This window comes from Somniosus microcephalus, chromosome 13, assembly GCF_052327205.1.
Source record: "Somniosus microcephalus isolate GS21.2 chromosome 13, FLI_Smic_1.0, whole genome shotgun sequence".
NCBI classification, from domain to species: Eukaryota; Metazoa; Chordata; class Chondrichthyes; order Squaliformes; family Somniosidae; genus Somniosus; species Somniosus microcephalus.
The window spans coordinates 39,735,677-39,749,722 of record NC_140999.1 but is presented as its reverse complement, the minus strand read 5'-3'; the positions used below and the strand labels follow the sequence as shown (position 1 = coordinate 39,749,722).

The window sequence follows — 14,046 nt, the reverse complement described above, 5'->3', positions numbered from 1 at the left end:
CCGTCTATCTTGAGTGTAACCCAGATAGTCTGGTGATCCTCCATTTCGGTTACATTATGTAGTTTCAGACAACCCAGCTCCTTGCTTCCGGAGTCTGTCACTTTTTTGTTCGTCTGAACCACTGTCCATCACCTGGTGTACCTTTTTGTACTTCTCCTGTGGAGATTTCTTACTGTTGGTTTTCTTCCCAGACCTGCAGACTCTTGCTATGTGTCCTGCTTTCCCACACTATCTGCACTCTTGGTCCTTGAACCAACAATCTTTCTGGTCATGTGTTGTTCTGCCGCAGCGATAGCACTTCTCTGTTCCATAGGTCATTTCGTTGGTGCCATATTCTTGCGGTCTCCATTGTATCTGCAGCGCCCCTTGCGGCTGCTTCATGTGATACTGCCATACTGAAAGCTTTGTCTAGCGTAAGGTCCTTTTCTGATAGCCGTTTCTGGGTTCCTTCACTTTGTAGCCCACACACAAACTTGTCCCTTAACGTGTCTACTAGTCCCGCTCCAAACTGGCAGTATTTCGATAGCTTGCGCAGTTCCGTTAGGTACTCAGCATTGCTTTTGTCTTTGTGTTGGTTCCTTTTATGGAACTTAAATCGTTCTGCTATCAGCAGCGGTGTGGGGTTTAAGTGGTCCTGTAGGATTTCTACTATGCTTTCAAAATTCTTGTTTATCGGCTTCTCTGGGGTTATTACATTTCGCAGTAACCCATAAGTTTTTGCACCCATGGAATTTAACAGAACCAGTGCTTTATTAGCATCTGGCACTTCATTCGCTCTGCAGTACACCTCAATACGTTCCACATATGTCGCCCAATCTTCGACTTCATTGTCGAACGTAGAGATACTGCCACTCTTCGGCATCCTTGGTTGTGCGTTAACTATCACTAATGGCGCCTCCTGCGCTTCCCCTTCTTCTCCGCTGGCACAAAATGGCGTCTCCCGTGCTTTCCTTCCTTCCCGCGCTCGCCCGTCTTCTCCGCTGTGGCTTCGCAAAATGGCGCCTCCCGCGCTCTCCCTGCTTCTCCGCGGCTCAATGGCGTCTCCCACGCTCTCCCTGCTTCTCCGCGGCTCAATGGCGTCTCCCCTTGCTTCGCCCCGTGGACCCTGATCAGCCCGTGATCCCTGGCTGTGCTCTGCGCGTTCTTCTCTTGATATTTGTCGACGCCGCTCAGCCTAGAACCCGGCTGTTTCTTACCCTCTCTCTCTCCGGTTTGCAGTATTTTTCCTTGACGCCGCTCGGTGATCAACCCCCGGCTGCGCCCTGCTCTCTTCACCCTCTTTCTTACCCCATCGATGCTGCTCGGCTCTCTCTCTCTGCCATCGGTCGGCTCCAGCCGCCGCTGCTCGGGAAGGGTCTGCTCTGGACCTGTCGTCGGTCTCTTACTGCTCATTGTGGCTGGAGAACCAAGCCCGGCTCTCCACAGCCTCCCCAGCGAAGTTGGATCTCTGCCTGACTGCTGGGCGGTTGCTCGTGGTCGATGCCCGTGTTCCTGGACTCGACTTTTTTTTTATGTTGCAGGTAGATTCGAATCGACACTCGTCGCCACTGTTAGATCCGTGGTTCAGTGGATAAATAATCACACGGATGCTGTACATTAGCAAATAACAGGTCTTTACTGGAGGAGGGTAATCTCTAGACTGGGGTACAGAGGCATGCGCACAGCTTATATACCGGTGTGGTCACTGCCGGTACTACAGTATACAGGAGCTGTAAATGTAGTTCTGACTTAAAGCACATACACTACAACCTTGTTTTACTCTTCTTAAACCAACAGCATCCCAGATATTTAACTTTTCCCCTTTACTTAAACTGCTTAAGTAATCTTATCAAGAAACTACTGGCAAATTGCCACTAACAATTTGCACCACTCCAAATGATTTAAAGAGAAATAACCATTAAAGAACTCTCGCACTTACCCAAACTCTCAACGGCACTCTCTGCTACTCCACAGCTCATATACAGTGTACCCATTGTGGACTCTAACCAAACGCTCTCCTGAGGGAACATTCTGCATAAATACTCCCTGATCCCCAAAGGAAATTGAGTAAAACTTCAAAATATTAATCCATCGTTACATCTCCACTATGGAACCTCGGCCTGCTGGGCCCTGTAGACACCCCCTCCCATCACAGTCACCGCAGGACAGGAACCATCATTCCACTGGAGTCTTTGATCATCTCTGCCTAATAAGTAAAGTGGGAAATGTGAAGAATGAGTTGTTGTTTTTACTGGGCTTCAGTCTCTGAATTGCTTTGAAGATTCTCAGCTGACTTTGTTTTATTTTAAAATACACTCTCAGAATAATCATTCTGCAATGTGCAGTTGCAACATTGTCCCTTTGAAAATCTTACAATCTATTTCTCTCTGCTCCCCACAGGTCCGATGCCTCCTCAATATCTGGGGTGTGATGCTCTTCATGCGAATTACCTGGATCGTTGGCCAAGCTGGCATAGGTGACGCACTGTGAGAGTGTTGGGGCTTTGGGTTGCATTGTGTGTGTATCATAATGTGCTGGAATTTTGGTTGCACCATGTGTGGTGAGGTATTAGTGCCAATTGGGACTCTTAAAGTAATCTGACTGCAGATCATATAGAAAGGAGGATTGTGGCTGAATAATTCATGTTTCGGATTTGGGCTCCTGATTTTTAACTTAAGGAGAAGAGAGAGCAGAACTCACACATCACCCCCGGGGGAAGAGAGAGGAGAGCCCACACACTCCAGGGGAAGAGAGAGGAGAGCGTACACACCACGGGGGAAGAGAGAGGAGAGCGCACACAGCACGGGGGAAGAGAGAGGAGAGCCCACACACCCCGGGGGAGAGGAGAGAGCCCACACACCCCGGGGGAAGAGAGAGGAGAGCCCACACACCCCGAGAGAGGAGAGCCCACACACCTCGGGAGAGGAGAGAGGAGAGCCCACACACCCCGGGGGAGGAGAGAGAAGAGCCCACACACCCCGGGGGAAGAGAGAGAGAGGAGAGCCCACACACCCTGGGGGAAGAGAGAGGAGAGCCCACACACCCCGGGGGAGGAGAGAGAGGAGAGCCCACACACCCCGGGGTGGGGGGTGTAATGATCAATAACATGTCATTCTATAGTGGACACTAGGTGGAGCCGTAGAGCTGTGTAGAGCTGTATATAAGACTACACTACCCAGCTGTATGTATATTAAGACTACATTACCCATGAGGCACTAGGCTACCCACAAGGCAGCAGTCAAGATGGAAGCCTCTACAGATACTGTACCTAGTCCACATGTGCTCAATAAAAGTGTCTAGCAAAAGTTAGCTGTGTTCATAATAAAAATGTCTATTTATTAATGAACATAAGATGGTACCAGGATACCAAGAGTTGTAAATATCTGCTAAAAAATTGTGAAAAGCGACATGGAGAATTTGAAGCCACCAGAGCGTTTGAATCTCGAGGGAAATGTTGACTACAATTGGCGGATTTTTAAACAACAATTCGAACTCTACATTGCTGCCATCGGATTCGGTACGAAGCCAGACGCAAGAAAAATAGCGCTGTTACTTACGGTTGCAGGCCCACAGGCGATAGAGTTATTTAATTCATTTGTATTTAATCCAGAGGAGAACAGAGAAAAATTAGAAGATGTGCTAAAAAAATTTGATGCACATTGCTCTCCCAAAAAGAATGAGACCTATGAAAGATACATCTTCCGTTCTCGGACACAGCAACAAAATGAGACTTTTGATAGCTTTATAACTGATCTGAAACTGAAAGCACAGACATGTAATTTCTCTGAGCTCAAAGCATCCATGATTCGTGACCAGATTGTGTTTGGTGTTCATGATAAAAAAGTCAGGGAACGTCTGTTGAGAGAAACCGAACTAAATTTGGAAAATGCGGTGAAAATATGCCAAGCCAGCGAGCTAGCTCGAAAGCACGCGAAGACTTTCAGTGAAATCAATAATGATGTGATTGTAATGAGTGATAATGCTGCTGTCGGTGCTGTGTCCTACAAGGGGAAGAAACGTGGGCAGAACAGAAATGAAAAGCAATCGGAGGATGAAATTTTTAATTGTAAACGCTGTGGTTACAAACACCAGTTAAGACAATGCCCAGCATTTGGAAAAATATGCACAAAATGTCATGGAAAGAATCACTTTGCCAAACAATGCTTTTCAAAAGTAAAAACAAAGAAAGGGCAACGAGTTAATGTGATTGAGGACACTGATTTAAGTGAGACATTTTTTGTACGAATGGTGTCATGTGACAATGTCAAAAATGATACAGAAAATGTGCAGCCCTCAGATATGGACAATGCTGAACATAAAGTCAATGCAGTAAAAGTGGACAAATGGATGATCCCACTGCAGATAAATGGAGCATTAGTTACATTGAAGCTGGACACTGGGGCAAAAGCAAACTTAATCAGTATGAGTGACATAAAAAATATAAAAGAAAAGCCCAAAATACAGAAAAAGTCAGTACTACTGAAGAGCTATAATGGACAGAAAATAGATAGCTTAGGTGTATGCAGGCTTAAAGTGACAGTCAAAGACAAAGTGCATCATCTCATGTTTTCTGTTGTGGCTGAAAGACTTGATTCGATACTAGGTGACAAAGCTTGTGAAGACTTAGAACTGGTCAAGAGAGTCTACCGTATAAACTGTGCCATAAGCAGACCAGATGACTCAGGTGATGAAGCAGAGAGCCCATCAAGGATGAAAAGGCCAAAGGGTATCCATGTCTTCAAAAAGCCTAGTTTCTCCAAGAAGAAAGAAAAAGACTTTAAGGTCAAAGAGAAGCCAAAGGAAGAAAAGCACAAAGAGGAAAAACACAAGGAGAAAAAGTCCAAAGATATAACCGCAGCAGATGTTAAGCAGTGGAAAGAGAAAAAGAAAAAGAAAAAGCCTGCACCAGAGCAGGAAGCAGTTCCGGTGGATACTCCTTCTTCCCTCAGGCCAATCTTTGGTGTTCCATTAGCCGAGGCTGCTGAGAGGACTATGCTGTATGATGGGATCCAGCTGCCAGCAGTTTTTCGAGAGTGCATTGACTACATTGAGAGTTATGGCATGAAGAGTGAAGGAAATACTGAAACCCTCTCCAAGCAAAGATCGCAAGGAGACCTCGATCCATACAAGAGCAGATCGATGACAATGCCGCAACTGCATCTTGTCATTCACCACCAGAACAATCTCATGAAGACACATCAGACTTACCCGTGTTGAGAAGATCCACACGTGAAGTAAAAAAACCTGATAGACTTAATCTTTGAGTACAATGTAAAGCTTTGAAAATGTGTTGACTGTTTTGAAAATGTTTGTTTATAGAGCACTAACAAAAGTGTTACTGATATCTTTATTGTTTTCTTGAAAGTTGATTGATATTGATTTTGTTAAACCTCAAAGAAAGGGGGATGTAATAATCAATAACATGTCATTCTATAGTGGACACTAGGTGGAGCCGTAGAGCTGTATATAAGACTACACTACCCAGCTGTATGTATATTAAGACTACATTACCCATGAGGCACTAGGCTACCCACAAGGCAGCAGTCAAGATGGAAGCCTCTACAGATACTGTACCTAGTCCACATGTGCTCAATAAAAGTGTCTAGCAAAAGTTTGCTGTGTTCATAATAAGAATGTCTATTTATTAATGAACATAACAGGGGGGAGAGAGGAGAGTCCACACACCCCAGGGGGGGGGGGAGAGAGGAGAGCCCACACACCCCGGGAGAGGAGAGAGGCGAGCCCACACACCCCGGGGAAAGAGAGAGGAGAGCCCACACACCCCAGGGGAAGAGAGAGGAGAGCCCACACACCCCGGGGGAGGAGAGAGAGAGGAGAGCCCACACACCCCGGGGGAGGAGAGAGGAGAGCCCACACACCCCGGGGGAGGAGAGAGGAGAGACCACACACCCCGGGGGAAGAGAGAGGAGAGCCCACACACCCCGGGAGAGGAGAGAGGCGAGCCCACACACCCCGGGGAAAGAGAGAGGAGAGCCCACACACCCCAGGGGAAGAGAGAGGAGAGCCCACACACCCCGGGGGAGGAGAGAGAGAGGAGAGCCCACACACCCCGGGGGAGGAGAGAGGAGAGCCCACACACCCCGGGGGAGGAGAGAGGAGAGACCACACACCCCGGGGGAAGAGAGAGGAGAGCCCACACACCCCGGGAGAGGAGAGAGGCGAGCCCACACACCCCGGGGAAAGAGAGAGGAGAGCCCACACACCCCAGGGGAAGAGAGAGGAGAGCCCACACACCCCGGGGGAGGAGAGAGAGAGGAGAGCCCACACACCCCGGGGGAGGAGAGAGGAGAGCCCACACACCCCGGGGGAGGAGAGAGGAGAGACCACACACCCCGGGGGAAGAGAGAGGAGAGCCCACACACCCCGGGGGAAGAGAGAGGAGAGCCCACACACCCCAGGGGAAGAGAGAGAGAGGAGAGCCCACACACGCCGGGGGAGGAGAGAGGAGAGCCCACACACCCCGGGGGAGGAGAGAGGAGAGCCCACACACCCCGGGGGAAGAGGGAGGATAGCCCACTACCCCGGGGGATGAGAGAGGAGAGCGCACACACCCCGGGAGAGGAGAGAGGAGAGCCCACACACCCCGGGGGAGGAGAGAGGAGAGCCCACACACCCCGGGGGAGGAGAGAGGAGAGCGCACACACCCCGGGGGAGGAGAGAGGAGAGCCCACACACCCCGGGGGAGGAGAGAGGAGAGCCCACACACCCCGGGGGAGGAGAGAGGAGAGCCCACACACCCCGGGGGAGGAGAGAGGAGAGCCCACACACCCCGGGGGAAGAGCCCACACACCCCGGGGGAAGAGAGAGAGGAGAGCCCACACACCCCGGGGGAGGAGAGAGGAGAGCGCACACACCCCGGGGGAAGAGGGAGGAGAGCCCACACACCCCGGGGGAAGAGAGAGGATAGCCCACTACCCCGGGGGAGGAGAGAGGAGAGCGCACACACCCCGGGGGAGGAGACCTCTGGTACTTTGCACAAGTTGCCATTCTTGTGTGAACTTGACAGTGAATGGCAGTAGAGTATTCGACCACGGGGAACATCACAAGCGAGCCTGATCCTCTCCTCACCCAACAACTACACACATGCACTTCCCAGCAGGAATACTGGACAGCAATCAGGAGTGGAACCCTGGCTGATTTTTATCTTCTTATCCTAGAGACACGGGCCAATTACAGAACCCATCTTCCACGCTGAGATCAATTGACTCAGCACAGATTGAACTAGGACCTTCGTGATCTGTGGTTCACCTACTCACTGGCTGAATAGCTGAACCATTGCGGACCTGTGTGTGTGTGCGTGTGCGTGCGTGCCTGCGTGCGTGACTGGTCTTAGCACGGTTTATTAATTGATGCAGTTTCTTACCAGTCTGCAATGAATAATGGGCTGCAAGGTATGCAATTATAATGAAATGGCTCCGATTAGGAACACTGCATCCTGAGCACATGATCAGTCTGTTGCTGTCGTTGTGCAGCAGTCCTATTGTTGTGTATGTACCTTTAAGGGAATAACTGGTCTCAGACTGCAGTACCGGCAGTGACCACCCCTGTATAAAAGGCCCTAGCAGGCTTCTGTAGTTTCAGTTTCCAGGTTGTCTCCATTCAGTAAAGACTTGTTATAATCAACTCCTGCAGTCGTGTCTCAATTATACACGGACATAATACTGGCGACGAATAAGAAACGAACTTACCTGCAACTTGGCAGCACCTCAGATGACGTTATTGAAGGTCGAAGCCAGAAGAAAGAAAAAAAAAGGATGACGACGTCACTCCTGGACGATTGTCAACAATTTTAGCTGACGCCAAAGAGGTATTTCAACAAGAACTGGGCACTCTTAAAGGCGTACCGCCTCGATAAAAATAGAGGAGAATGCAATTTCCAAGTTTTTCAAAGCAAGACGGGTACCATATGCAATTCGCCCAGCCGTCGAGGCAGAGCTGGAGAATCTGGAGAATGCAGGCGTGTTATCTAAGGTAGACTGGAGCGAGTGGGTGACACCCATCATTCCTGTCATGAAGAAAACGTTAAACAATAAGTCTGAGGAGCCAAGGAAGGTTCGCATCTGTGGGGACTTCAAAGTGACGGTGAACCCAGTCCTTCACACAGTACAATATCCTCTTCCAAGGATAGAAGATATCTTCGCCTCACTATCTGGAGGGAAGCGTTTTACAAAAATTGACCTAGCACAAGCATATTTGCAGATGGAGGTTGAAGAATCCTCTAGGAAGTATCTCACGATAAACACTCACAAAGGTCTTTACCAGTATAATCGACTGGTATTCGGAGTAGCATCAGCTCCGGCGATATGGCAAAGAGCGATGGAACAAGTCCTGCAAGGGATTCCAGGGACTCAGTGTTACTTGGACGACATCCTAGTGACAGGTGAAGATGACAGTGAACACCTTGCCAACCTAGAGCAGGTGCTCACTAGACTACGTGAACATGGGCTACGAGCCAATCGCCCCAAGTGCGAGTTTTTTAAGAAACAGATTTGCTCTGACAATGGACCACAGTTTGTGTCTGAAGAGTTCCGGAGGTTCTTAAAGAACAATGGTGTTAAGCATTACACATCCGCCCCATATCATCCAGCCACTAATGGATTGGCCGAGAGGTTTGTTCAAACATTCAAGAAGGCTATCAAGGCAATGTGTAATGAAGATATACCCCTACAACACAAGGTGGATAACTTCTTGTTTGCCTACATGCGACACATGCGGTTACCAACCAAACTCCAGCCATGATGTTCTTCAATCGAAGACTACGATGCCGCTTGGATTTGGTTAAGCCAAACGTCAGAAGAGATGTGGAGAACAGGCAGTTTCAGAATATGAATGAAAGGCCGACCAGGAATTTTAAGATAGGTCAACCAGTTTTGGCCCGGGACTACCGCACAGAGAAATGGCAGCCAGGAATGATCTGTACACGGCAAGGACCTCTAATGTATACCGTGGATGTTGGAGAGAGCATTGTAAGATGCCATGCTGACCAGATTCTAGAGTCACTGGAAAACGTCAACTCCACACCACGATCTGATACACCTGGCGATGAAACCGAAGTACCAATTGCATCTACCGCAGAATCGGTGATATTAGAAGCAGACGAACCAAACAACGACATTGATCCCGACTCAACCTTGCCAGAAGAACCTGATATCCCAAAGAGGCGTTATCCAGACAGAATCAGGAAGCCTCCTCAAAGACTGAACTTATAATTGCTTAACTTCAACCAATGTATCTAGCAACCGTAATTGTAATTAGTTATTATTTAGTTGTTAAATGAATGTTATGTACTGTTTATCTAAAAGGGGAGGAATTGTTGTGTATGTCCCTTTAAGGGAATAACTGGTCTCAGACTGCAGTACCGGCAGTGACCACCCTGTATAAAAGGCCCTAGCAGGCTTCTGTAGTTTCAGTTTCCAGGTTGTCTCCATTCAGTAAAGACTTGTTATAATCAACTCCTGCAGTCCGTGTCTCAATTATACACGGACATAATACCTATAGCTGTAGGATTACACTCACAACATGGGCTGCTGAAATGATCCGTCCCTGTCTTAATGTGTGTGTTTCTGTTCATTTTCCCAGGCCTGACCACACTAATAATCCTAATAGCCACTGTAGTGGCCCTTGTTACCGGGTTATCCACATCTGCCATAGCAACCAATGAATTTGTCCGAGGAGGTAAGTGTGATGTCATCCTTTGAGAAATTGGGGGGAAATGTTTTTGTATCCAAGTAGAGCCTCTGTGACCAGGTTAGAGAATGATGAAGAAATGCTAGATTCAAGGATTTTATGCACAACCACACCCCACACACCCTATATATTTATTAATAATTATTATTATGGGAATGTTTGGAAGGCAGTCTTTCAAAGGGTACATTTGGTTTCCTCTTTTATAAAATAAAATATACATTGAGAGACTCTCCCCCTGCCCGTGTCCCTTCGTGGTGCATTTTGATTACCGTTTTGGACCCGAGCCTATGACTTTGTTTTCTCTTGACCTCGATCAGGCCCTTCTCTACTGTCTCCTCCCTTCCTGTCACTCAGTCATACCACATTTCATTTCTCCCCTCTTGGGTGAAATTGCCCACCGTCCCTACCTCAACCCATCACTACTCTCCTGCCATTGTCCCCCTTTGATCAGCCCGCACTTACCCTCTGTGCCTCTCTTGGCATTCTCCGAAGGGTCCATCAAGGCACACGGTACCTCCTCCTTATGAGCAACAACCACAACTGCCCCGTCCTCCTCTCTCACTGACCTCCCTAACCAGCGTGCCAGCTGGTAACTAACCTTGCCAACCTCCTTCCCATCTCACTCGCCCCACCCACCACAACCCCTTGGAACCTGCCATGGATCAGTCACCGCCCCCCTCCCTCCACATTTTCCTCCAGAATGTCCGTTCACTAGTGAGCGAGGCCTTTGCCACCCATGTCCTTATTGTGGAGAATTGCACTGACATCCTGGCTTTGACTGAAACCTGGCTTGTGTGTAGTGACACCTTGCCCCTTACTGAAACCTCTCTGCCTAGTTATACTTTCCACCATCTGTCGGGCCCAAATCGCTGTGGTGGCAGTATGGTCCTCCCTCATCTCCAAGTCACATCTTGGTCTCTCCCCATACCCCTCTGGCATCTCCTCCTTTGAGCACCTCACCTTTAAAATCCTCAATGTCATCCACCCCCAACCCTCACCCCGCCCACAAGCCCTCATGTTTTCTCTATACCTCTCCCTCCATATAAACTCTCTTACCCTTATTCATGGCTACCATCTTGGCCTTGCCAACTCCCGGGATCTCACTAGTCCCATGGTTTTGATCACTGATGAGGCCCTCTCTGACCACTTCCTTGTACACTTTCAAATTACCAACTCCCTTGGCTTTGGCCTTCCCTTCACCGCGATACCTCTGTAGGTGTCAGTTTGCTCAATCTCAGTCTAGAACTAGGGGTCACAGTCTCAGAATAAGGGGTCAGCCATTTATGACTGAGATGAGGAGAAATGTCTTCACGCAGAGGGTTGTGAATACTTGGAATTCTCTACCCCAGAGGGCAGTGAATACTTGGAATTCTCTACCCCAGAGGGCAGTGAATACTTGGAATCCTCTACCCCAGAGGGCAGTGAATACTTGGAATTCTCTACCCCAGAGGGCTGTGAATACTTGGAATTCTCTACCCCAGAGGGCAGTGAATACTTGGAATTCTCTACCCCAGAGGGCAGTGAATACTTGGAATTCTCTACCCCAGAGGGCAGTGAATGCTTGGAATTCTCTACCCCAGAGGGCAGTGAATACTTGGAATTCTCTACCCCAGAGGGCAGTGAATACTTGGAATTCTCTACCCAGAGGGCAGTGAATACTTGGAATTCTCTACCCCAGAGGGCTGTGAATACTTGGAAATCTCTACCCCAGAGGGCAGTGAATACTTGGAATTCTCTACCCCAGAGGGCAGTGAATGCTTGGAATTCTCTACCCAGAGGGCAGTGAATACTTGGAATTCTCTACCCCAGAGGGCAGTGAATACTTGGAATTCTCTACCCCAGAGGGCAGTGAATGCTTGGAATTCTCTACCCCAGAGGGCAGTGAATACTTGGAATTCTCTACCCCAGAGGGCAGTGAATGCTTGGAATTCTCTACCCCAGAGGGCAGTGAATACTTGGAATTCTCTACCCAGAGGGTTGTGAATACTTGGAATTCTCTACCCAGAGGGTTGTGAATACTTGGAATTCTCTACCCCAGAGGGCTGTGAATACTTGGAATTCTCTACCCCAGAGGGCAGTGAATACTTGGAATTCTCTACCCCAGAGGGCAGTGAATACTTGGAATTCTCTACCCCAGAGGGCAGTGAATACTTGGAATTCTCTACCCCAGAGGGCAGTGAATACTTGGAATTCTCTACCCCAGAGGGTTGTGAATACTTGGAATTCTCTACCCCAGAGGGTTGTGAATACTTGGAATTCTCTACCCCAGAGGGCTGTGAATACTTGGAATTCTCTACCCCAGAGGGCAGTGAATACTTGGAATTCTCTACCCCAGAGGGCAGTGAATACTTGGAATTCTCTACCCCAGAGGGCAGTGAATACTTGGAATTCTCTACCCCAGAGGGCAGTGAATGCTTGGAATTCTCTACCCAGAGGGCAGTGAATACTTGGAATTCTCTACCCCAGAGGGCAGTGAATACTTGGAATTCTCTACCCCAGAGGGCAGTGAATACTTGGAATTCTCTACCCCAGAGGGCAGTGAATGCTTGGAATTCTCTACCCCAGAGGGCAGTGAATGCTTGGAATTCTCTACCCCAGAGGGCAGTGAATGCTTGGAATTCTCTACCCCAGAGGGCAGTGAATGCTTGGAATTCTCTACCCCAGAGGGCAGTGAACTCTTGGAATTCTCTACCCCAGAGGGCAGTGAATACTTGGAAATCTCTACCCCAGAGGGCAGTGAATACTTGGAATTCTCTACCCCAGAGGGCAGTGAATGCTTGGAATTCTCTACCCCAGAGGGCAGTGAATACTTGGAATTCTCTACCCCAGAGGGCTGTGAATGCTTGGAATTCTCTACCCCAGAGGGCAGTGAATACTTGGAATTCTCTACCCCAGAGGGCAGTGAATACTTGGAATTCTCTACCCCAGAGGACAGTGAATACTTGGAATTCTCCACCCCAGAGGGCAGTGAATACTTGGAATTCTCTACCCCAGAGGGCAGTGAATACTTGGAATTCTCCACCCCAGAGGGCAGTGAATACTTGGAATTCTCTACCCCAGAGGGCAGTGAATACTTGGAATTCTCTACCCCAGAGGGCTGTGAATACTTGGAATTCTCTACCCCAGAGGGCAGTGAATGCTTGGAATTCTCTACCCCAGAGGGCAGTGAATACTTGGAATTCTCTACCCCAGAGGGCTGTGAATACTTGGAATTCTCTACCCCAGAGGGCAGTGAATACTTGGAATTCTCTACCCCAGAGGGCAGTGAATACTTGGAATTCTCTACCCCAGAGGGCAGTGAATACTTGGAATTCTCTACCCCAGAGGGCTGTGAATACTTGGAATTCTCTACCCCAGAGGGCAGTGAATACTTGGAATTCTCTACCCCAGAGGGCTGTGAATACTTGGAATTCTCTACCCCAGAGGGCAGTGAATACTTGGAATTCTCTACCCCAGAGGGCAGTGAATACTTGGAATTCTCTACCCCAGAGGGCTGTGAATGCTTGGAATTCTCTACCCCAGAGGGCTGTGAATGCTTGGAATTCTCTACCCAGAGGGCAGTGAATACTTGGAATTCTCTACCCCAGAGGGCAGTGAATACTTGGAATTCTCTACCCCAGAGGGCTGTGAATGCTTGGAATTCTCTACCCCAGAGGGCAGTGAATACTTGGAATTCTCTACCCCAGAGGGTTGTGAATACTTGGAATTCTCTACCCCAGAGGGCTGTGAATACTTGGAATTCTCTACCCCAGAGGGCAGTGAATACTTGGAATTCTCTACCCCAGAGGGCAGTGAATACTTGGAATTCTCTACCCCAGAGGGCTGTGAATACTTGGAATTCTCTACCCCAGAGGGCAGTGAATACTTGGAATTCTCTACCCCAGAGGGTTGTGAATACTTGGAATTCTCTACCCCAGAGGGCTGTGAATACTTGGAATTCTCTACCCCAGAGGGCAGTGAATACTTGGAATTCTCTACCCCAGAGGGCAGTGAATACTTGGAATTCTCTACCCCAGAGGGCAGTGAATACTTGGAATTCTCTACCCCAGAGGGCAGTGAATACTTGGAATTCTCTACCCCAGAGGGCAGTGAATACTTGGAATCCTCTACCCCAGAGGGCAGTGAATGCTTGGAATCCTCTACCCCAGAGGGCAGTGAATACTGGAATTCTCTACCCCAGAGGGCAGTGAATACTTGGAATTCTCTACCCCAGAGGGCAGTGAATACTTGGAATTCTCTACCCCAGAGGGCAGTGAATACTTGGAATTCTCTACCCCAGAGGGCAGTGAATACTTGGAATTCTCTACCCCAGAGGGCAGTGAATACTTGGAATTCTCTACCCCAGAGGGCTGTGAATAC

The 14,046-nt window shown here is 48.7% G+C and overlaps 1 protein-coding gene across 1 annotated transcript in view; it reads left to right on the top strand.

Annotated features, from left to right (window-relative positions):
• The window catches only part of LOC147108244 (solute carrier family 12 member 2-like), a 315,116-nt gene that overhangs the window by 38,674 nt on the left and 262,396 nt on the right, over positions 1 to 14,046 (top strand). Inside the window, exons 3-4 of the mRNA XM_086004787.1 lie at positions 2,380 to 2,455; positions 9,580 to 9,675. Of these exons, the coding sequence (XP_085860913.1) occupies positions 2,380 to 2,455; positions 9,580 to 9,675 (172 nt within the window). The remainder of the gene's footprint in view (positions 1 to 2,379; positions 2,456 to 9,579; positions 9,676 to 14,046) is intronic.